This window comes from Solea solea, chromosome 11, assembly GCF_958295425.1.
Source record: "Solea solea chromosome 11, fSolSol10.1, whole genome shotgun sequence".
In the NCBI taxonomy this organism is placed as follows: Eukaryota; Metazoa; Chordata; class Actinopteri; order Pleuronectiformes; family Soleidae; genus Solea; species Solea solea.
Genome location: NC_081144.1, coordinates 11,057,330 through 11,082,993, shown reverse-complemented (window position 1 = coordinate 11,082,993; position 25,664 = coordinate 11,057,330). Strand labels below are relative to the sequence as shown.

Here is a 25,664-nt window from a genome sequence, read left to right as displayed (position 1 = left end):
ATACTGAATCTTTAATCTCAAAAACCTTGGTTAGGTATTTTGTACTTTCCTCAAAACATTGGAATTCAAAATTAATTCACACATTTCAAAATAATTAAGCAGTTATCATGCACTAGTCAATGCATAAACATATCTGGATAACAGCAGGGGGCTGACTCATCATTCTTTGTGAATATTGACATATTTGTAAAGTTTTATTCTGTCATTTGAACCATTCTAACTGAGATGATTTTAATGACAATTCTTCTGAATACCTTCTAAATTTGATAACCATAAACAATAGTCTAAAGATTCCTAGTTTGTGCTTGAATACTATTTTTAATCGTAGGTGGAGGTACCACAAGGCTCAGTGTTAGGGCTGCTGCATTTATTTTATTGAATGGGTTCTCCACTTGCAACATCCCCTATCCTGAACCATGGGACACTCATATTTTGCATTCTCAGCCCTTCAGTAAAGTGATTATTGTTAAATTTGAACTTGGGTTCTTGAAATGCTTTCCAAATGGAAACAAATTAAAACAAAGTCAAGTTACAGCATGCTTTTGAAAATATCAAATACTTCAGAGATTTAAAAAATTACCTTTCATTGTAAATAAAAAGAAAACCTCATTGTTTTAATGCTGTTATGCATTTTGTAACAGAATTGGCCACAAAAGATACCACTCACAAAATTTCAGTTTTTAGCAGTAAACTGCATTTTATTGAATAAAACGTATACTGTAGGTTGCTATAGGAAGTACACAAACTTAAAAACAAATGAACCAATGTTTTTCCACTACAAGTCTGAAGTAGTATAAAAACAGTAAAGAATCGGGTCTTTAGTACTGTTTTTGCACTTTGGATTCATTAAAAACAAATAAACATCATAAAAAACAAAGGAAACAAAATCCTCTAGAGATCCTGATAAGATAAAACAAAACTACAGCATAACAAACAAACAAAAACTTCTCAGAACTTATTCAAAAATCTACATATACATAACACAAGCAAATTGTTTACATCTAAACAAAATGTCAAACTATTGGTTAATATTCTCTACGTCATGTTAAAACATTACACATTTCAAGCAAGCTTTATACTGTGTTAATATATACTGTATGTGTTCTAAATATACATAAGTCTTAAAAGAGCGTTTACAATTTTTTTTTTTACTGTAGTCAAAATATACAACAGATTCAGAAGTGTCAGTGAAACATGATGAATGTAAACAATCACCTTTTTTATAACTTTAAAAAGCAGGCACTGAAGAGTAAAAAAAAAAAAAAAAAAAAAAAGATAGAAAAGAAACAGGCTCCTGGCAGCACTTTAAGTGTCTTTTTGAGCACCATAGCAGAGTCTTGCATTTCAAAGTGAACTTGTCATTTGAACATGATACATGAATTTTTCTTTTTCTTTGCATGTGCATTTAGTTTAAAGACAGTGTAGATTGTAAAAAAAAAAAAGAAACAAGAGACTCAAAATACTTGTAAACCTTTCTATAGATACAGTACATAAAACACTTTAAAACATTCAACTGATAATATAAAAGTACAGGCACATTGGAGCAGAAAAATACAGTATGTATTCACACAAGAGGGAGTGGCACACAGTTGCCTCCTTTGTCCGAGGTAATGCCCTTTTAAGTTTTATTTGGTGACAGCCAACAAGATTAAAATCTTACAGTTTCTAGATTTAAATTAAAAGGACTACACCAAGTTTTGCATGTAACATCAAAGTAAACTGTCTCGTAGATTCCTGTCAGATGAATATGCTAATAATAAAGCATACAGCAAGAAAACAATTCTGAAATTGTTGAAAATAATATTTACGTCCTTTTCTTTAAAGGAATAATCAAAAATCTAAAGAAAAATTATACTCCCTGTTAACCAAACAGAACTAAATATTAACCAGCATGTTACAGTTATTTCTATGGCAGTCTCTTTGTCAATGTAATACAAAGTAGTCAGTGCTAGTTTTTAAAAACATCATATACATCTTTAAGAAAGGAAAATACCTTTCTTAAACAGTCAGTTGTAAAATCACGTGTATACAAAGTACTCTTATTCTCTCTTTGATTCAGATTTCCAAAGTGTGAGTACACTGCCACCCAGTCCTTATAGTAAAATACAAAAAAAAAAAAAAAAATAATAACCAAACATCCACAGTAGAATATAAGTCGTCTCTACAATGGTAAACAAAAGACAAAACCCATCTCTCATACACCATGTCTCTGTTTTTGCATTGGCTTTGTTTCAAGTATTTGTGTGTAGCTCTCAGGGAAAGGTGTTCCTGCAATCTTTTTAATAAAAATATGTTTTTTTTTCTCTTAAGCTCGGCTGTTTGGCTCATGTGAACTAATTCAAAGACAAAGATAAAAGATAAAATGTTTGAATATTACAATAAAGACTATAAAACAAAAATAAAAACGGATCTGAAGCATAAAACCACTAGTTTTATTCCCAGGTTAGCCTCTGGTCCACTAGTGTCAAATACTCAGTATTTTTGCTGGTCTATTGGGCAACTGAAATATGACACATTTATTTATATATTTTGTCTAAGTTCTACTGTGCTGTCTGGTAAAGTTAAAACAGATAAAAGACAATTTTGTTCACATCTTATAATTGGAGCTCCCATGAGCCGTTTTTGAGGGGATATTTCTTTTGCTAAGACTTATGGGGTACGGTATCTTTGAAAGATCAGTAAGATGTAACTAAATAGAAAATTGGTTGTATTAAAAAGACCACAGCAAATACCCTCTAGTGGAACAGCAGGCTGCCTAAAGAAGGGAGCAAGACTTCAGCTGTCCGTTGTGTAACTTTGGTTCAACCGAGCTTTAAGTGTTTTTGTTCAGTGTGTGTCAGCACCCTGCCTGTCACACTCTTAAATCACCATCATCATTACTGAAGTGGCGATGAGGTATGTCTGAAATGTGTGATACTGAGCCACAGTTGTGCTGTTATCTATTTTTCTACAGCAAGAAAGTCTTGTCAAATAAAAAATAAAAAAAGAATGCCTTCAAATGGCATTTTAATGAACATTTGAGCATTCTTTAACTTTTAACCCTGAGGCTCAGCACCTTATTGGCCTCGGTTACAGAAGATATGGTCAGTGACACTTTCACCTAACCTTTGAGTCTCACTTTGTCGGATACAGTGATAACTCACAGCTGAGATGCTGCAATTGTGTATGTCTGTGTTAGTGTGTCTTTAAGGCTATAGTGCATTATAACGGCGACCCTCACTATTCTACCAGCTACTTGAGACCTGGCTGCGTGACAGAGTGAATGCCAGATCTGAACACGGGGTGTTTCTGGAAGCCAGTATCACAAAGCTGGTGTGTGTGTTCACCGGTGGCATCGGTTGTGCTAGTAATGGATGTTTCTTCTATTCACAGGCAAAGTAGTCTTTGAGTGGTGCGAACAGATGCCTGATGACAGGGACGCTCCAGGACCGGCCCAAGAGCTTCTGTCGGGCTCCACGACCCATGTTGGACACGTCTGTGTAGTGAACCGGGAAGCCAAAGATCCTGCAGGGTAAGAAGTGCATGACTGCAATTAAGATTTTGAAGAACCTTATTGTCATAAAGACCATTCATGTATATTTGACCTTGAAACAAAAGCCCAAAAGACATTTGACTGTGTGTTCTCTCTACCTCTCCAGCTCAGTGCACCACAGAATGTCTTCCTTCCCGTTCATCAGCACAGGGAAATGTTGGTCTTTACCCTGTTTGATGGAGTTAGAGCGAGTGGTGATGGTCCGAACTTTTCCAAACTGTGAGACAACAAATACACTTGTTTTTTTTCAAAAATGCCACCAAAATGTGAGTGACCTATTCCTTATTCTGTGGATATCTGACCTTTGCAACTCTGCCATGTTCCAGACAGTCCTGCAGCTCTAGCTTGTCCATCCCAGAGGCGCACAGAGGCCTGAAATAAAGAAAAGTAAGCATTTCCATTTGCCGTCATTCACCACACTTCTCACACAGAATACCAATATAGATATTTGGTGAAGATTAGAGTGCAGATATGAGCCTTTAAGTTTGTAAGTGTTCAAATATTTGGATAGTAAGCGGATCCTAATGTGAAAAACTTGTGCCATCAAACAAATTTTCAAATCAACTGACCAGTGTGACAAGCTGACATGTTTGATGTGAGGAAATCGCATACCTGTTCATGCCTGGCAAGTTTCCCCAAAAGTATCGGGCTCGATGAGCAGCAGAAACCTCAATAGCATCGATCATGACAGGGTTACACTGCAAAAAAACAAACAAAAAAACTGTTATTATAAAGCAAAGAGCAATGACAAAGGAACATTCAAGTGCTGTCCCAACATTTATGTTTATAGGGCTACTCTACCAGAATGAGTAGAAAAATTATTTTTAGTCTATAGTACATGTGTCTAAAATTTGGACCTGATAAAACTAACCTCCAGGAATCGTGAGATATCCCTCTTGTCATTGACGCCCATGGCGACCACGTTCTCAAACATCCAGAAGAACGGCCGGTCCTCTCCTTCTTTGGGCTTGGTTTCGCTCAGCAGACGGTAGAACTCGAAAAACAACCTCCCTGTCCCTTCTGGAGTGACAGAACATGATCAGGGATCAAGTAAGCATCTCAAATGTGGCTTCCATCAGTATAGTTTAGATCAATTACAGTTGTATCCACAGAGAAGGAGGAAAAAAAATCATAATATTGATTTTAAAGACTTAACAATGCACCGTTAAACCACCCATTCATGATGCCTTTAAATAAGTAGTAATTAACTGAAATTAAAATGCATTTAAATGATTCTGCAGAACCATAAACATCATCTACAAGGAATGTAAACATAAACAAATTAAAACACAGCCTAGGATATCATTTCCTCCCTCAGGTACCTACCATAGAGGCCTTTCCTTGCAGGATTGACTATGGAGAGGTCGTTGCAGGGACTTCCTCCTATCACCAGGTCAAATGGGCCCCACTCTTGAATCTGAGAGAAAACAGCACCACCTAGTGTTAAACTGAGTCACAGCTACTGACTGAACAAAGCAAGTAAAGCAAGTGAGCAAGTTTTTTAATTTAATTTCAATTTACTGTATACAGACTGCATTTAACTAAACAGTGGGTGCAATTTCTGTCCTTACATTCTTCTTGGTGATGTTCCTGACATCATGGACATATTGGATCTTTCCTTCATGTCGGACTACGCCCACAGAGATGGAGTCCTCACACACCTCAGACGCCACGTACTGGTCCACCTTAAAACCCAGATCCCTCAGAACCAGGTAGCCTAGGAACAGACACACCGACATAACTCCCATGATGCTCTGCTGCACTTGTGTTGTGTATTGGCACGGATACAGAATTCACATGCACGCTCAATCTCACCTGTGGCGATGCCGTCAAACAGGGACAGAACTCTGATTGGTCGTCTCTGCTCTGCAGGGACAGCTGGGTAAATCTTTGGTTTCTCCTAGAAGATTAAGGAAAAAAATGATTGTTAATGTGATTGCACAAACTGAGGGTTTCATGTAAAAGGCTGTGAGGGTGAACATGATATGTTGACAGTGAACACAAGTGTTGGCAGATTTTCGACAGCAGACAAGATCAATGTAAGTGATTTTGTCCTCTTCACTGCTGGAGGACTAATTATCTGCTGCCAATTCCCTTTGGATGGAGATGTTACATGATGATTCAGTCCATCACAAAAAAATAATTACGTTTTCAAATACAGACTGATGACTGTGAATAATCTATTTAAGCAACATGTGAAAAATTGGGAATAAATTGGGAATAAATCCTATATTTCCAGGGTGCCTGCACAGTTTTAAAAAGGTATGGATATAATACATTTAGCTTATAGTAGAGTCTACACAAATGCAAGTTAAAATGATAAGATAAAAACTAGGACAGATGTGAGTGAAAAGATTGTGAATTCTATATATATATGCTATATAAATGTTTTTAAAACATAATTCACCGTGAATACTGCATTCATTCTGTCATTCATGCCTTTATTGAAATGTACTTTTCTACCAAACACAACAGGTACAATCTCAACAAGAAAGTAGGCAAGCAAGTATAACACTTCATGAAGTCAAGGTCTTGATTGAAAAAACCTGGAGTTTTGATTTGGGAAATAGGGCAAGCACCCTGATTTTACGTTCAAAACAAAAATATAAGACATGTAATGCCTTTGGTAACACATCATACACCATATTTTAAAATATGTATACATATATGATTGTTATATATGACTATCATATCTGAAGGGAAGTGGTTTGCAGTGTCGGGGGTGTAATAAAAAAAAAAAAGAGGAAATTACACTATGTAAGTTTTTCTTATTAATAATCTCGACTTACAAACTCCTGTCCGTAGTCGTTGGCGAATAACTCTTGCAGCTTGAGACTCCAGTCATGGCGGCGTTTAAGGATGCCATACTGCAGCAGTGGCTGACACATGTAGCATCTCCACGGGTCCTGATAGCGAGCATTGTTCGATGTTCCTGGATTGACCAGGATGTCGAGGCAGTCCACGCAGAAACACCTGGACGAGGGCAGACGAACGGACGTGAGAAGATGCTCATAGACATTTTTTTTTTCCCAGGTTTTATCATTTCTTTGTCGTCTGCATCGTCTCACCTGCAGCAGTTGGCATTTCCACAGAGCAGAACCTCTCGACCACCGCAGCAAATGGTGCAGTAAGACTGGTAGCCGTCATCGTCGTACATGTAGGACATCTCCAGATACACATCCTACAAAAAAAACACATATTTTTTATTATTTATTATGTCTTCTTTTGGTTCAGAGGTGGTTTGACAATGGCGGGGGAAAAAGAACCATAATAATAGTGTTTGTGTTTGTGTTACCTTGCATGTTTGGCACAGGCCTCCTTCAAACAGCGGGTGGAAAGTAGCTGCTCTCCCGTTCCCACAGGAGACACAGAACTCTGTGGAAACACACACACCCCAGTCAGCAGCAGGAAAAAGTAACAAATGGAAGACAAACACACACTGGAAGACATGGTGAAGATGTGTCTTTACCTTCTATACTACAATTATTCTTCAGAACTTCATTCACCATTTGTTCTGAAAGAAAGAGGAAATGCAGTGTTAACAAGTAGGAAAGAAAAAAACTGACACACGTTTCACATTTCTCACAGATTGACAGATTCATCTATCCGACAGTCCTCAGAAGCACTTTCAAAGGATGGAGCAAGTTTGACTTTAAAGCTCTACCTCTGCTGTAGGATTCCTCCGGTGTGGCCTTGTTTTTACAGAGGTTGACTCGGGGCCGCTTTGCACTGGGGAAATAATCTGGCAGTGAGACGTCAAGGACCTGGTGGTCCAGAGGATTACTTTCTGCAAACACACACACACACACACACACACACACAGAGAACAGGTATCTACTTATGAGTTGTTCCCTTAATTCAGGAAAGATTTCATGACGGTGGAGAAAAGATCATAATAAAACACATCAGTTTTTAAATAGTTGTCAGAAGAAAGGAGAGTGCAGTGTGTGTCAGTGCAGAACAGTCAGCTACTGTGGCTTTACTCACCAGCGCTGTGTGTGGGTTTGAGTCCCTCCTCTCCTTTGGGCAGGAAGCCCCCATTAGCCCAGTCCAGCATGGGTTTGACCTGGTCCTCTGGACTGTCTGACTCACAGGGGGGAAACGTCTGCTCTGCCCGGATACTGGCCATCTGAGTGAGACGGGGTCCACAGTGTGAGAAACAGTGATGTGTGATGTACACATTTAAATTGTCTCAAGGGAATGAGTGATGTACAGTGGATAAAAAACGTTTGTATTTACTTATAATGTATTATATGCAAAGGAGAAAGACTAGATACATTAAATACAGCCCAAAATGACAATAGTGAGAGCATCCAACTCTACTGCACCTCCTCATATACACACGCCATAACTCAAACATGACATTCACAGATACAAAAAACATCTCAGTTCTCTTTACTGACAGGCCCTGACCCATTTCACCAAGTAAAGTGATATTGACTATTCAGACTTTCTCACGACCTCCTGTAGTTCAACAGTCTGATTGTTATCAACCTTTCCCTGCATCGCCCCCATTCAGGTGTGGAGATGAACAAAAAAGGGACCAAAATACAGACATTATCTGAGACCTGACAAACATGTCCCAACCGCCCTTCTGTGAGTTTTTGTTCAAGCCAAACAGGAAGAGAGGAAAACAATAAACGTAAAATATGTCGCGTCTTAAAGGTGAATTGGAACCAGAAACCAAACTCTAGGGGAATCAATCCTTTGAGGGAGATAGTATTTATTTAAAATGCAAATTTAAATCATTAAATCACAGACCCATCAACCACATAAGAGAGTTTCAAATTGCTTCCCCTAATCCTTTAATAGTAAGGCTGACGGGAAGAGAAGGAGAACCTCAACGATGGTGGCAGCGCTGTGAGTCAGAAGACACGGCAGGCGACACCAGAGCACAGACCGATGGCAAAAAGTAAACAAGGTGAACGAGGCAGACAAAACAAAAGTAGCCACAAGGAGAGAAGAGACGTGTGGTTTCGTGTGTTTAATGTCTACACATGAGCCACTGAAGAAAACAAACAAGATAAAAATAAATGATGGGAAAATAGTCACAGATGGAAACGAGAAAAGCGAAAGAGTTTTTCAGAGGGTTTAGTTGTGAAATGTCCTTATGTTCAAAAAATATGTGAATTATTTATTTATTTCATTTAACACAAATTTACTCAAACAATCACAGGGATGGCCACATTGCTTTGCTCAACATTCAGAGCGTCAACAGCACTGATAACGTATACCTTGATTTTACAATCTGACAGACACACACAACTGTGTTTGCTTTACTTGGCTACACACACACACACATAAATCCACTTCCAGTGAACCAGTGTCTTCTTGGCAGGAAAAGCACTCAACATGTTTATACAGCAGTCCTCAAACTTGAGACCCAGTCAGCTACTGACACCTCCCATAACACACACACACACACACACACACACACACACACACAGGAAGGTACACTAACACACACATACTTTTCACTTTTCATCTCATGTGATTTGGATGCAAATTATAACGATCAATTCATGAGCCACTTTGAAAGTGCTGTGAGAAATCCAGATCAAAACGAGGACCTGCATCTAGTTAAACATATCCATCGATGTTAGAACTCCATATTATTAGTCTTAAATTCGCTAAACGATCCCTCTCCCTTATGTGAGTTGATAAGTCGCTGCTGCTGTTTAGTGTCTTGAGTGTGCAGCAAGGAAATTGCTGTAATTATCAGATTTTAGGGCGTGAAGGCATGAAGGCATGAATCACCTCTAACACTTACCTCTAGAGCCTGGAAGATCGCCCTGCGGTAAGAAGCCAGCTTGGTGTAAGACGTCTGGCTGAAGAATTTGGGGAAGGCAATGATGGAGTCCAGTTTGTCTGCAGAAACCTGGGCACAGAAACCAAAGGCAAGATGTACAACTACTATTCCATTCCTCTCCTTCCCTCAGTGTATTTGTGATTTCTTTTCATCCTCACCTCTGAGAATTTGCCATCTCCAAACCACTGCAGCCACCTCATGCCCAAGCTGGCCTGCCTCTTGCCTGTCGCCCGCCACGTCACCACGATGCCGGGCCACCAGGAGAAACCCTTGATCTTGCCCCATACCAGTTCACCGATGCCAAATCCCTTGTTGTCCTGGATGCAGAGAGGATGAGGATAAGGTCACTGTGTTGTCCCAAGTTTCTTTTCTTTTCTTTTTTTTTTTATAGAGTTTAAGACATAAAATGCTGGAGTTGACACGATGAGCAAATGTACTGATGTTCTGTCTTTGACACAGGGAAACATCACGTTTAAGACTTCAGTTACTGCTTTAAAGGCTTAAAGGAAAACACTTCAGGTGAAAAATACACTCCCGTCTTCTTCATGAGAGGAAGAACGAGTGAATGCATGGTGCAAAAGAGGAGAAGAATGAAGATTGGTGGTTTGACACAGACGCAGAATGCACGGCAGGATGCTACGCTCCGTAGCAATGCGCCAGGGTCAAGTGGGAACATGCACACATGCGACGGGCCGCAGCGATGTACGCAGAAGCATGTGAAATGTGAGGAGGAGGCGCAATGAGCGATGTAGAGACACGCAAAGGAAGACATGAGTATGTGCAGAGTGTGTCTACAGACATATGCATGCACACACAGGCCCTGTTGTGCTGGTCATCAATACAGCCAGTCTGTGTGTGCGTGTGTGTGCGTGTGTGTGTGTGTGTGTGTGTGTGTGGGGCCACCTGTCCTGCACCAACACAAGGCCAGGTGGAGGTCCTGTGTTGTGTGAAGGGAGTTACCCTCCTCGTTCTCTCTATCGCCGCCAAACCTCCACTTCCTCTTTTTAAAATACTCTCCCTCCTGTACTGATTCCGATTGTTTTTCCTCCTTAACCCTTTCTCTGCTCATCTCGGTTCTTAGTGACTTGTTTCTGAGTACTCAACAAGGCTATTAGAGTTAACGAAAACCAACGAAATAACAAAAACTGAAATTCAAAATGCATTTTCGTTAAATGAAATAAAAAAAATAAAATAAAAAAAACGATACCTAAATGAAACTGAATTGTAGCGAACAAGTGCTTAGTTTTTGTTTTTGTAAGTTAATTTCTTACATCATCCTGCAATTTTGAAAGTTACTTTTAAAAAGTACTTTTTTATGATCACCTGTTTGAATCTTGCACCTGGCAAATACTCCATATTACAAAATAAATTAGGACTAACACTAAAAGGAATAAAAACTAAACTAAAACTAAGCATTTACAAAAACTAAAAACTAACTCATATTAAAAACAAAAGGTCAAAACCAAATGGTACTCAACACTGTTTTCAAGTCAAGTGACAGGCCACAGTAACATGAAAGTAGAATTAAAGACTCTCAATGATGATACAAGCACAGACAAAGATCTTACATTGTACTCTGGCTGAGTTTCAGAGCTTAACGAGGTGCTGCTGCTGCTCTGCGCCGAGTCTTTGGAGTCTTGTTCCATCAGCTCCAGACGGGGCGCCTCTGGGACGCTGCCAGACATGACCGCCAGGACACGAGGACCACCAACGCACTGGCACAAAGCAAGAGAAATAAACCTTTAGACTCAAATACATGACTTGTTATTAAAAAGGAGAAAACACAGAAGCTACATTTAAAAAAAACAACCTAATAATATCAAAAAGGTGTCAATCTGGAAAATGATCCAGCTGTCATCACTGGTCCGCCCCATGCCACGTTAACACTGAGTGATGAGTGATTTACACAGAAGTGATGATTGTTTCTTCTAGTGCAGATAAAGCATTGCAGCTTTTCTGTCTCGTGAAAGTAAGAGAAATTCACCAGTAACAGGCCGTGCTCCTGCTTGCGATTCTGTCTGCGAGGCTTGTTGAGTGCGTGCGGGTTCAGTCCGGCCTGAAAGATGGTTCTGGGTGGAGGTCTTTGTCTTAGACCCGACTGAGCTGCTCCTGAATCCTTTTCCTGTACACACACACACACGTCAACATTTGTAAATATGTCGGTACTCCCCCCCCCAAGACAGTTTATTAACCATAACAATAGACATGTATGAGCGGTCAAACCTCAATGCAGGAGGAGTCCCAGGTGCTTTCCTCCTCCTCTGACCTCTTCCTGCTCCTTTTCCTGTTTCCCCTCAAACTCTCGTTATCGTCTGAAGAGAGAAAGATGAAGAGAGAGAGAGAGAGAGGGAGGGAGGGTGCAGGAGGTGAACAGAAGGTTAGACAGATGGCAGAAAAGAAACTTAATATATCCATGCAGTGGGTTCAGTTGCTGACACCAAGTACCATGACAGGATTTGACTACAATATTTAAACGTGCTGTATGGAAGAAATGTATTATTATTATTATTATATTTAGTCATAAAATGACCACGATGTGTCATCAGAGATTGGGGAAATGTGTTAAATTGACACACTAGCGTTGGTGCAGCCAGTGTATTCACAAAATACATTTTCATTTAGCAGTTCATTCTTTTTTTTGGCCTCTCATCATTTGATAAATCTCAGCAATCTGATGCTTTAAGGAAGATACACTTTCAATCTCTGCACAAAACCAAATAGGTTCAGTGTTTATAAAAATTGTACCACCAATTGTAATTTTTTGCCTTTTGTAAAATCTGAATAAAAAATACATTTTTTATATATATATATATATATATATATATATAAATGTATTTTTTTACACTAAAATTCCAAATATTACATTTTTTAACCAATAATGCAGCTTTCATAGAGTTTCAAACTCCCTCAACATTTAACCAAAGATTTATGTTTTTAAGTTAAGTCTGACTGACTGTCGCTGAATAGAAAATGAACGTGTGCGTTACCTTGAGGCGAGGCAGCATCTCCATTCTGTTTGGGGCTGAAGGGGGACGGCGGTTCAGCCGCGGTCAGCGGGCTGTTCTCATTGGTCAGCGCCACACCGCTGTTGTTCTCCGACAGGCCCTCTGCTGGAGGCGTGTCTCCATTCACTGCCGCCTGAGGACAGAAGGAGAACAACATGAAGGCATGTGGACAAAGACTGACGGTGCTCAAGTGATGACAGAGAAAATGAAGGAAAATAAGAAGTGAGGAGTTAAGTGTCGTTGTGTGAGTTATTATAAATATTGCTGCTTAAAGGCATAGACACAGCACCGTTTTGGTGGGATTGGGATTACTCGTGAAATCCCCCGTGGACGATAGAGGTTCCATACTGGAGCTTTAATTCCTGTCACCATAAGAAGTCGGTAATTCTTACACCTTTAAGAATCGAGTCTGATGGTGGAACGAGCTCCCCATCGACATCCGGACAGCGGAAAGCCTCCACATCTTCCGCCGCCGACTAAAAACACATTTCTTCCGACTCTACCTCGACTAAGACGATAATGACGACGACAAAAAAAAATAAATAATAATATATATATATATATCGCACTTATGACTAGCACTTCATAGTTTGATTTACTTGAAGCTCTTACTTACTTCTAGCTCTTATTTGTACCCAAATGTTTAAATGCACTTATTGTAAGTCGCTTTGGATAAAAGCGTCTGCTAAATGACATGTAATGTAATGTAATGAGTCTTTAAGTGGAAGTTCTTCCTGAAGATTCTGCAATTGAGAGTCAACGACTCATGGTCCTTCACCTCCACCAACTAGTTAAAGACACATTTTGCAGCACCATATGATGTTGATATGAAATTGACCTTTTTGGATAATGAATGAATGAATGAATGAATTAATTAATGTTTCAGTAGAATTTAATCAGAGTTATGTATGAATTCTTGATTTAGAGTCAAATGTTTGTTGTTTTAAGGAGGCAGTGATCTTTGACCTCTGACCACCACATTCTAATCAGTTTAGTTGATTTAACTATGAGTTACCAACAAACCATAGGTGATTAAAATGAGCTGGTACATGTGTCTGTATACTGCACCTGCTGTATGTATATTATTAAACGTTTGTAACGTTCAGCACTGGATCACTAACAGTTTCTGTCTGATGCCAAAACAAAGTGCTTTCAAGCTTCAAGACGTAACGTTCAAGCTACGTCTTGCAAGAGAGGAGAAGTTGGAAGTATGACTAACGTCATAAAAACTAAGTTGTGTTGCCCAAATAAAAGCAATGATCCTGTTGTGTTTTTGTCTGTCGGGGTATTTGATTTTGATGTTCGGTATATGATATCACGATGTCTGGGTGTGTTCACCTGGCTGCAACCTAGTGTCTTTTGGAAAGAAAGCAAATCTGACTTTATTTGGTGTCTGTAAGGATCTTCAACTTTACACTCGTGAGAATTTAGAGAAAGTTGGAGCCAAACCATCCCTTCCCTCTGGGCCTTATTTTCCATTGATGAACCGGTCTTCCTCTCTTTCTCTCTCTTTTCGCTCGACAACAGTGAAGTCAAACATGCAGCTCGCGATCAAGGCAGTAAATGGCAACGTGAAACAAATTGTCAGACATGCCTGCAGCTGGTACAAACTGCAGCTGCCCGCCTCCTCACTGGCAAACGTGACCACATATCCCCTGTCCTAGCCTCGATGCACTGGCTCCCGGTGGCTTTTAGAATAGATTTTAAACTATTATTGCTTGTTTTTAAAGCTCTTAATGGCTTAGCCCCCCAATACTTGACTGAGCTCCTCTGTATTCATGCCCCTGCCAGAACACTGAGATCTGCCAATCAGCTGCTACTGACCACCCCCAAAATGAGGCTAAAAACCAACTAGGCCCCTAGGCTCTGGAACAACCTCCCTGGATATTAACCAAGTTTAAGTGGACTTCCAGCAACATTTTAAATCTAATTTTAACTTCCTTATATTGCACTGTGTTTATGTATTTTGTTACCGATTTATTTTATTTACTGTAACTGTGGCCATTTTCTATCATCTGTATTGTACAGCACTTTGGTCAACCCCGGTTGTTTTAAATGTGCTCTAGAAAATAAAGTTTGAGTTGAGACACACCCACATGTCCAAGAGCAAGTTAACTGTCTGACTTAACACGAGCACCGACTGTAGAAACCATAAAACCACAACACAGTGGGTGATGGATGTGCGATTTGTCACTGGATACAAATGACAGCGAGTCATTTGTTATAGCAAGCAGCTTGTTTGCCAGAGGGATCAGGGAGGGAGACAGAAAGCGAGACATCCGCTCAGAGTCCAGGACATCATTTATTAAAGTTTCACTCTTTCAGAGGTGAGAAAGAACCGCCAGATCAGCTCAGATCAGCTCAGATCAGCTCTGTTCTAACTTGAACTTGTACCATCCACCCATGAGGCACCAAATACCCCTCTGCCCACTCAGATACACAGATAGCAAAATGAACACATGTGTACGCATAGCCATTGTAACAGGTTTGGTTTTTACAGAAACGTTCTAATATTATGCACAAATGTCCTCTTGTCCCTATATATACATATATGATGAATTGTATCACAATTGTTAGTCATCTTCCAAAAGTGGGTGATCATATTTACATTTATTTGCATTTGCTGTGATATAACTTGTTCTACTCAGAGGCGATGGTCAATAAATATAATTTTTACTGTTTTTATTATGTTTTTTGAATGTGGAAATGTTTTGTTTCCTGATGAAGACGAGCTCTTATATCTGGGACCTTGGTCAAAAACAGATAAACAAAATAAAACGAAACCACGGGTTTTAAAAAAAAAAAAAAAAAAAAAAAAAATGGTTCTCTTTAAAAAAAAAAGTGGTGAAATTTAGATTTGGTGTGTCACATGTAATACGGTATATTAGGCCTTTATGTTGAGTTGCACTGAGAGTGAAAATGTAGGAATGTCTCCGAAAAAGACAAAGGTGAGAGAAGTGGAGAGGGGAAAAAAAGCAGCTGTGAAACAGATGGAAATCACAGTTAGACGGATTTGTGGCTGTTTGTAACTGTTCAGCGTCTTAAAATAGGGTGCGTGTGTGTGTGTGTGTGTGTGTGTGTGACGAAATTTGCGATCTCACCAGTAGTGAATGAACTCAGTGAACTTGTGCACAAAGTATGTGCTCAAGATGGTAATGAGTGAGGATTGTTGCCAAGGGTGAGGAGAGGCCAAGAGGGACTAAAGCGGTTTCCTTAAGAAGTTCTTATGAAGTTCCTCTTTCACACATGCACTGCACGACGTGTTGGTCGCGATCTAGACCAGTGGAAATACTCTTTCTGTGAACAGTGGGACCCAAACTGTCCGTACGCTGCTGAAGTCAACTTGTTTGCAGCGTGTTGCACATTGTTCGCATGATAGAAATGTCACGCCCTCTCGCTCTGCCAGACAATGTTTCTATTCACACGCAGACATTACACGGACTTTGTGTGAAGACTCCGTCTGTCAGCCCAAATGATTCGGATATTTGCGCTCTCGCACAAAGCTTTCACCGGCTTATAGTGAGAAGGATGCAGGGGTCTGTGATTCTCTACATCTCACCTGTCCACCGCATTATTAAGATTCAAAACATGCTTTAACTTGTTTTTTTTTAAATGTAGTTTGATGTTAGGTGAGGAAGATTCTCCTCCGCTCACCCCTTCCTTTTACAATCAGGTGGCCTTTTTTAGATTGTGGTGCTCTTTTGTTTGCATTCAGCTTCTGCTACAGATTTTGAAGCTACACTCTCCTCCATGACTGTATTACTAACATTGCAGCTCAGAATAGGACAGGCGGGTTCACGTCAGCGGCCTCATACAGTGTGACACGTTCACGTCTTGGCAGTGTGATGATTTGTTGTTTACACTGAATCGAGGCCCATTACAATCCAGTCAAACCACCACACAAAGAAGCAGTGAACCATTTGATTCAAAGCATTTGACTTTTATAGACTGCCCGAGTGAAAATGAAACATGAAATAAATCCACAGGCATGTTTAAAAGATAAGATCATTAGAAAGGCACATGTGACAATGTGATTATTCATGACTTTAAATGACACTATGTTCTCCTCAGGGACCGTGTTCATACGCACGCAGTGCTTCCTGAATGTCAACAGATGGTTTCTTTTTCCTAATGGCTAACAATCTTATGTCATATTACAGAGGTGAGACTGGTACTTTGATTCACTCACCTCCTGCAGACTCTTTTTTCTTAATATTAATGGCAACAAACTGTACAGTCCAGATGTCTGTATGGACTTGTGTATCATGTGGTCACAGGAGATGCATTCAGAACACGTTAATGCCAAGTGTGAACACAGGGATGGGATTCGCTATCGGTCAGTATTGGTCTGATACTGGTCAAAATCACCGGATCAGATATCGGACAGATAAATTAAAATGCAAAATCACTACAATCAAAAAAAAATCCAACAAACATCACATATATGCATAATATTATGCTGTCAACAGCCATTTTTAGAGCTTGTGACTGGAGCCCTCAGGGCACATATTAATACCAGGTCTGAACAGGGCCATAATCCCACGTCAACAGACACGAGTGGTCACTTGAGATGCATGTGGCGACCCATTCTAACTAGGTGTGAACTGGTGTGAACTGACATACCTCCGAGCTGTGTGAGCAGATGACCCAAGAAAGGACATAAACCGAGAGCCTTTCCCGGACGTGTGTCCGGAGGAAAGAATCAGTTGCAGCTAAGGACACACATACACACCTCTTCACTGACTTCCAGGCTAATGTGCATCTACAGGTACTTATTTCACCCATAACTCATCCACCACTGAGCCACACAGGCAGACCAACAAAAGCAACACAACCTCAGGGCGTCTCCATCCATCTCCCTCTCTACTTGTAGAAAGAAGTGTCATTTTTACCTTCCACCTTTTAGAACTGTATACTATAAATCTCTACCTTTGTTTTACACGCGAAGGCTGGGAAACATGCTCTTCTCCTTATCAGAGCACGGCTGAGGTGATTTATGGCAGCCCGACGTGTTGACAGAGCAACAAGGAGCAAGCAAATTATTTGTTCGAAATCCACTCTTGCCAAAAAAGTACATACTTGTATGCTATATTTCTGGATTTGCAGGCTTTTAAAAGGAGGCTTCTTAACGAGATCATTGAAATAAATATGGATGTTTTCTTTAACCAAATATCACATTTGACTTTTCTGTTGGAATCTCAAGGAGTTGAAGATGAGAGTACACGTGCGTATGAGTCTGTGTGTGGTAAAGCAAAATGTACAAAGTTGTGCCTCCGTCAGGCACACATTCCAGAGCAGAAAGACAGTCTGCCCCCAGGTGTTCTGACTGCGCTGTCAAAACATCTTAGCGCGGCGTAAATGATTTAACACACTGGTTTCTCAGCTAACAATTGTAAAGGACTGTTCCAAAATGCAGCGTCATTGTCTGGGGGGGGCTCTGAGAGTGTTTTCTTAACAATAAAAGCCCTGAGATTTGTTTATTAAGTTCTGCCTCTGGTTATTTTAAAAAAAGGGCAGTTTTGTCCGTGACGCTGCAAGCTTCAACACAGAGAGGTGAGCTCACATATTACAGTTTACACAAAAGCAAAGCCTATTAATTTATTTAACCTTGTGCTTCCTCCCTCTTTGACACTTTCTGCGCTGACTGAGATTTAGTCGGCCTAAGGGGAGCCAGTGTTATGAACAAAAGACGATTCATAAACAGAGGTAAGTTCAAGGTCATGTTGACAACAAATTGACATGGATAAGAAATTCAAGCTCAAAAGGGAGAATTTAAGAGGCTTATATAACTCAAATGTGCACAACACTCAGTCAAAAGAATAGTATGAAATCTGAAAAGAGAGTTTTAATAGACTTTTACCTCAAAATATTGATGTTCAAGAGAAAATGGTTCGCTTATTTAATTTCCACGGGTACTTGCAGGTACTTGATAGGGTATGATAAATACATGGTAATGAGCTGAGCAACTCAAAGAATAGTCAGAAAAGTCCTGGGAACCCATTCAAATATTCAGCGAACAAAACTTTTGTAAATAGAGTAGAGAGGCTCTGGAACACAGGAATCATGAGGATTATGCACAAACTACAAGGACAGCTACATTCAAAATGAAAATGGTATTGCTGTCTCGGCAAACTACTCCTGGTACTACCAAAGGCAAAGATTGATTTGGAAAATACTTTGGCATCTGCCATCAGACGTGTCCTCAACGAGAAGCATTTACACCGTTTACACAGTTGTCATGTTTCCAAAAAATGTTGAAGGACAAGGATGTTTAAAAAAGCAAAATAGGGAAGGGACGATACCACTGTTTTGTGTCTGTACACAATACCGATATTAGTCCGATACAGGCATTTAGAAAAGCTGTTATCAAGACATTTGTGCTGAGTCATTTCAAAGACTACACACATTCACTAATACAAAAACACAATGAAAGTTATGGCACACAAGCTGTTCCTTAACAGACGAAGAAAACCAAGTTATGAAAATGAACCTGACACAAGAATGTCCAGATACATATATATACACATAAACATATATATGAAAAAAGACAGATCATGCCACTTTAAGTGCAAACTTCAGCGTGCGATCTGAAAAGCGACACATGTCCGACACGTCAAGCTGCCGCCAAAACTCAAAATGAACATCTCCAGAATAGCACGGAGACAGCAAGACAAAGGGCGAGTTGAGACTGAAGTTGAGATGGCGACTAGAACATGAAAACAAATGTGGCGATGAAGGTAAGGAGAGGAGGAAAGAAAGAAGGAAGAGATGGTTAAGAGAGAGAAACCTCAAGAGAAAGCGAGAGAAAAGCAGATGGCGGGGAAGGAAGGAGGTGTCGCTCCCAGACAGAGTGATATATGAGAGTGAGAAAGAGGAAGGAGCAATAACGGACAACAGGAACTTTGTGTGTATTGTGTATGCGAAGATGTGTGGTATACAGTATATACTGTGTACATATATCTATATCTATATATCTATATAGATATAGATATATATAAAATGGTGCATTCTGTGTTTTCTGTCTAATCATCTGTCATCCAATCGGCAGCCTGCAATGTATCTAGCTCCGCCCTTTAAATGCTGAAACAACTGTGCTACATAATCCAGCAGATGGGCGACAAAAAAGTGGGACAGATGTTGGTTAATGCTTCACAACTTTTGAGAATAGAAACACACCAAACTGAACTGACAATGCAGCTGGATCCTCTTATTGCCTCATTATTATAATTATGTGATAGGGTCTTGAGTTGTGTCCCCTCAAACACACACACACACTCCTTCCTCCCTCTCTCCCCTCTGCTGCCTACATCCTTCCATGTATCCCCTATTTCCTCTTTGTGCAGATGCAGCTGTGTGTGTGTGTGTGTGTGTGTGTGCATGCCAACACATTCTCAATTAGACTCATATAACATGCTGGCACTCTGGGCATCTGCCTTGGCATCAACACACAGGCTCTTTTTGTGAATGTGTGTGTGTTTGTTTGTTTTAAAACCGTCATTGTGGGGACATTTCTGTCGGTTCTCACAATTTCAAAGGCCCATAGAGAGTGAACACTTGGGGGTGTGGGGATTAGTGTTATAATTAGGTTTAGATAGTGACTTGGTGAAAGGAGCGAGGGAATGCATGTCCTCACAAGTAGAGAAAGACAAAGAGGGGGGGAAGAGAAGAGAAGAGGAGAGAGAGAGAGAGACTCACAGTAGCAGTCATGTTGTTGCGCTCCTCCATGAGTGTAGCAGAGTACTTGTTGGTAGGCATTGCTGTCACAGTTGACTGGTCCAGTGTTTGTCCTGACTCCTTTTGAAACCTGGAAGATACACAGATAGGAAACAATCAGTCAGAGAGGAAAAACAAGAAAGAAAGAAAGAAAGAAAGAAAAACAGGAGAGGAGAGGAGAGGACAACTCTTCAGTCTTCTCCTGTTTCACCGGTCGGAGCAGAGCTGACATGTCTATACAGACCTGGTGTACACAGATACACAAACCTGTGAGCCAGTGCAAGTGAGTGTGAACAAAATAGATGAATGCGCCTTTGGCAGCGAATCAAGCATGCTGTATTTCTGCCTTACACTTCTGCACAGACAGAGCAGAACGTATTTGCCTTATTTCACACACACACACACACACCCACTTTACACTGGATAGAAGTGTGACCAAAACTGTAACTTTATATTGCGGTACTTTTCAAAATTGCAACAGTTTTGTGAGAGTGAGAGTACTTGTCACCATCTAGTGGACGCTAATACACAAAAAGTTTAATGTTTGTTTGTAACACGAGTAAAAAACATGATATGCTAAAAAATTTTAAATCAATACTCATATCTCAAATAACGCGATATTTTACTGTATCGATTTTTTCCCCCACCCCTAGTTTTTGGTATGAACTGATAAACCACATCCCTAACATTAGGGATGTGAATAATTAAACATTGGTCAATTGCTGTGTGTGACAGAAGAAGCAGATTCTGAGCTCCGCCTTCTCTGGTGCAGAGCTCCGCCTCTCAGGAAAGATATTATTGCAGCTACTTTGTGGACGAGTACTTTTCAATAGCCCTTAACACCCCACTGAAACATCTTTTTTTTTTTTTTTTTTTAACTGTGACAAATCCTCTTCTCTGGATGTAAATCTCATTGATATGTGGATTAAAGTGCCACGTTTCCCCACACAGTCACCTAAATTATGTGCCAATAATGTGCAACATTTAAGATCAACTGTCAGTAAAGGAGAAAGCATGACATTTGCAACGAATGTATGTTTTTGTGAGTTTAAATTTCAGGTAAGTGACTGACAATCAGCTTTGTCCAACATGCCTGTGCAGACCCCAGGGAGCAGACTGCCAGTTTAACCTTTACTCTCATTATTCAACCTGCTTATGCCCAGAAGCAAATCACACACAGTCAGACAAGAAATATATATATTTGTGAACAAACAGAAAGTGACTGTGCAGAGGAAAACAAACAGACCTTGATTCATCTGACCTTAGACCACAACATTACATGTACATCTCAAACGTCTGTTATTATTAAGCTGCTTTTAAAGAATACTGTAGACCTTATTGTGCTAATGTCGACCAAACTGTTGGAAACATGTGAATGCAGGTTCATCAAACACAATCAACCTTTCCTTTATTTACTACTTTATTCGACTTTATATTTTGGTATGAAACACAAAAGCTGCTGTGCTGTCACAAGACATTTCTTGCTCAATGTTCACTAATAATTGTTCACTAGGATAATTGAAGATTATGTCATCTTGGACTCAAGAATAATAATAACGTAATTAACTAATGCAATAACTGATATCACTCGTAGCAGCCCAGAATGTTACTGCACACGGTTCGGCTGGAAACCTTTGGGAAATTTTCAAAATCTTAGTTAAATGAAAATGCACATTAATGCATGTGTCCAGCCAGTGCTCTTAAGGAGGTAGTCGGAGTTCACAGAGGTAAACAGTAGGTGGTGCAAAGGTCAGAGGATTCATATTTACCTTTGATCGACCTATGACCTACACAAATGCGGTGATGTGTTGGAAATACACTGAAAGATACCTGTTCTCCACATAAGACCACATAAGAAAGACACAGTGACACAGCACCATTAACAAAAACAAAAAACAATACTGCAACTTTTTACTTTTTATCTATCCTGGAGATCAAGCCATGCAAATGTCTAACCCCAGTCTGCGTGCTAATGTTTCAAGATTTACCTGTCAGTAAACTCATCATATGTGTGATAACAGTGCCTTTAGTTGATGCTATCATTCCACCTTTCAGCGATGAGATAGATAGATAGATAGATAGATAGATAGATAGATAGATAGATAGATAGATAGTCACCTGACTGATGACTGATTCAATGATAACTCCCACAATGCTTCACCACATAATTTGTGGAAATTATATACTGTGGTTTTAAAAGAATTCGGTGTGTCACAGAGCTTAAGATCAACAACAATTCAATCTGCATAATATTTAGAAGATTTTGTCAAAGAGTAGAAAGCTCTTGTTAGAATGTTTGATATTTTACAAAATGAGAACATGTAATAATATTGATAAATGCAAAGAGTTGGATTTTAAAGCCATGACTTAATATTAGGGCCTGCTCAAATTGTGAAAAACAAAAAAAAATCCATATCACAACCCATCAAATAAGGATTAATTCATGTTCACAACAGGATTAAAACGATTGAAACGATTGCAGCCGTCACCTGTTACAGTGTGAGTACACCTGTGCGAGCATCGCGTGACCCCTAGAAATCCAATTTGCAGATTTTGAGGGTGTGAATCTGGCGTGAAATGTTCACTAACTACATTTCAGCCGAAACACATTTCAACTTTGAGAGACAGAAAGGGAAATGAGAATGAAGTGGAGGAAGGATGGAGGGCAGGGAGTGAGGGGCCCATGGAGAGGGGACACAGAGGAGGGGTGGGTGGGTGCTTCACATCAAAGTTGTGTCTGGTGGTGAGAGATTAGGGACTGCATTGCAAGAGGGGATTGTTCACTCTCCAATGGGTGAGTGAGTGACTGGGTGTTGTGTGTGTGTGTGTGTGTGTGTGTGTGTGTGTGTGTGTGTGTGTGTGTGTGGGGGGGGGGGTCAGTTCCTCAGGGTCTCACTCCCTGGAGGCTGCATTCCTTGTCTGACATGTACTTTATGGCCCCGTCCAGCTCACATCGAGCCCTACACTTTATACATTGTCTACTTTGTTGCCCATTGTCAGATTGAACTCTGGAGACATGGAGACTCCGAACATACATCATCCGTTCAGCAGCCAGGACCGACAACAAACAGCCAGTTTAGATTATGATGCCTGAACTGTGAATATGACTACATTATTGAGTCAGAGCAACATTAGCAACAGAATATTGTGTTGCACTGACAACAAATATACTGTGTTACATTGGCTGTAACACAAACCAATGTACACATCAATTGACTGTTTTAAATAATGAAAATAAGCTCACTGATTTTATCAGCTTCTTAAATGTGAATATTTTCAGTTTTCAAATCTGATTTCTTTGAAATTATCGAGACTGAATAAGTTTGTCCTTAAAAAAACATTTGAGAACATTGTCAGTATTCACATCGACTAGCGGTTTTATGGCAAAACTCAAATGTCAGAGCAGACAAACAGTCCACATCCATGCAGCTGAGAGACAGCAGCATGTCAGTGGTTCCTGGTTCTCCTTGCTCCCCACTTGCAGGTGTAGCTGAGAAAACTGAGGAAATACACACCAGTGATGAACAGCTCCAGAGTTTACATGTCCATGACTGCTTATTTCAAGAGGACCAGAGTTCAGTTGTTTAGTCCTTGTCTACGTTCACACTGACTCAAATGAACTACACTGAATGGGACTGGTGTGAATGCACCCCTTAGACTATAGTCAATAAAGAATAGAACAATTTACCTTCAGCCTTAAAAAAACGATAGATGTCACTACTGTCACCTCTGCACTATACAGCTCTAACACGACTGTACGACCTGGTGCTTTTTTAGTACGATGTTCCAGGCGAGCTGAGCCGATACTAAAATGAATCACGTAAACGGGCGTAAATCTCCAACATTTAGCTTCGGACTAAACATGGCGGCAAATGGTGGCAGCCTCTGTAAAGCAAGGATCTTGAACATATATCATATATACGTTCATATTAAAAGGGTCATCCAAAGGACTAGTCCACATGTAACCAGGTATTTTTAAACCAATTACGAAACACAATTGTGTGTAGTATATTCACTGTGAACAAACACTTCTATATGTTACACACCAGGCTGGAGCCAGAGGTTTTGAGTTTGACTTGACTATGACTTTTACTTTTAAGTAACATATGTATAATTCTATACAATAAAAATGCAGTGGATGCACACAGATGTCCCAGATTTACACTGAAATGTTTCTATACAAAAAGTGCATTGAAGTGCGTTTTTTCTGCCCTGAAGATTCTGAATTATTAATAATGAAGTGTGTCGTACGCTCCTCCTCTTCCACGGAAGGAGAATAATGTGCGCGCACACTTATAATCACAGACTGACAACACATGACATAATCCTTGAAGGAAGTTCAGAGCGTAAAACCACCGCCGTCGGTACATGTTCATAAAAACCAGGAAACTACCACAGGCTGCATCAAAAAAAAAACACCTCATTCAGTTAGAGCGCGGTCTGTCAGCGCAGCATTGTTCACCACGGTTCACTTTCCAGCGCCGCACACACTCAAGACAGACAATAAACAGCAAAGTATTCAAAACGAACGTGTAATAACGCCTGAGTCGTCATTAAAACACCAACCGCATAAAAAACCGTTCAAGAACATTCAGAAAACACCTTCAGTATAGAAACAGAGTGAAGAACACATGCTTTCAAGTTCATCTCAGATTTGTTTAACTCCTCATATAAAGATTCTTCAGATTATCCAAACACTTTTTATGAAGAAAAGCCAGATTTAATGTGGCCGCATCGGCTTCAGCAACATCTGTCCACGGCTCGGTTTGACCGTGCACATGTGCAACGACACGACTACCGACCTGCACACTCACTCACTCACTCACTCTCACAAGTGCACCATTCGGTGAAGCGGGGAGGAAAACACAGCTAACAGCAACAGCGGGGAAAAAAGCAACTTTACGCGCAATAAAGCAACTTTACGCACAGTAAAGCACATTTACGCACATACGTATACACTTAAAAGAAGATAAATCACTCTAAACGGTGTGAAAACTTACATAACAACCCACGCTTCTTGCACATCCACGGCTGGAAATGTGAGGGAGGTGTCGGCGTTGTTTGCTGCAAAGCCAAATCGGGTTTTTCTCAAACCAAGTTGGTCTTTTTAGATCCAGTGGAGACCTTCTTCTACTGGCAGGAGCTTCAGTCGTCCACACTGTCAGAGCACGCTGCACTCTTTCACTCTCTCACACACACACACACACGCGCGTTCCTGGTGCGTGTCGATGTCTCTGTCTGTCTCGCTCCCTCTGTGCTTGTGTCCCACCGCGGTCTGTGGTTCAGCCCTTCTATGGTCGACCCGCACACACAAGTCAAAGGAGATTGGTCGCTTCTAGCCGCCGAGGCTTTCCCAGGTGAGAACGTCAACTCCCACTTTGTGAGCCCTCGAGGTAAACCCGCGTAAAAGACAAAAAAAGATAAACATGTGAGCAGGAACACCCCTCTTTCTTTACGCATGTGTGGTAAGAGAAGCAGAGACAATTTCCCCTTTCTCCATTTTAGATGGTGAAACCTTTTTTGTAACAAGTTTCCTCATGGACAAAAAAAACAGTGAAAGAGCATGGACAAATGGTAAAAGTATTTCAGTCATGCTGTACTGTGT

At 40.3% G+C, this 25,664-nt stretch overlaps 1 protein-coding gene across 2 annotated transcripts; it reads right to left on the bottom strand.

Moving 5' to 3' along the window:
• Positions 1-671: 671 nt before the first annotated feature.
• Positions 672-25,374, bottom strand: dnmt3bb.1 (DNA (cytosine-5-)-methyltransferase 3 beta, duplicate b.1). Of its 2 annotated transcripts, none has more exons than XM_058643800.1 (22): positions 25,060-25,374; positions 20,042-20,150; positions 12,329-12,479; positions 11,565-11,653; positions 11,326-11,463; positions 10,910-11,056; positions 9,500-9,658; positions 9,303-9,410; positions 7,520-7,661; positions 7,197-7,319; positions 7,002-7,046; positions 6,828-6,907; positions 6,601-6,713; positions 6,322-6,505; positions 5,348-5,432; positions 5,104-5,249; positions 4,859-4,949; positions 4,404-4,552; positions 4,145-4,230; positions 3,835-3,904; positions 3,631-3,701; positions 672-3,504 (listed from the first exon to the last, which is right to left on the bottom strand). In XM_058643800.1, coding segments are annotated over exons 1-22 (2,430 nt in total). In that variant the 5' UTR covers positions 25,062-25,374; the 3' UTR covers positions 672-3,362. The 2 variants fall into 2 exon arrangements, with proteins under 2 accessions (XP_058499783.1, XP_058499782.1); XM_058643799.1 differs by having other exon boundaries at positions 3,631-3,749; positions 25,060-25,373.
• Between the last annotated feature and the right edge of the window lie 290 nt (positions 25,375-25,664).

Bases quoted from the DNA above. Each gene is read 5' to 3' on its own strand.
- dnmt3bb.1 (XM_058643799.1), bottom strand. The intron at 6,506-6,600 runs GTGAGACGATGC...GCCCTCGTCCAG, and splicing joins GGAAATGCCAACTGCTGCAG to GTGTTTCTGCGTGGACTGCC. The intron at 3,750-3,834 runs GTCAGATATCCA...GTTGTCTCACAG, and splicing joins AACATGGCAGAGTTGCAAAG to TTTGGAAAAGTTCGGACCAT.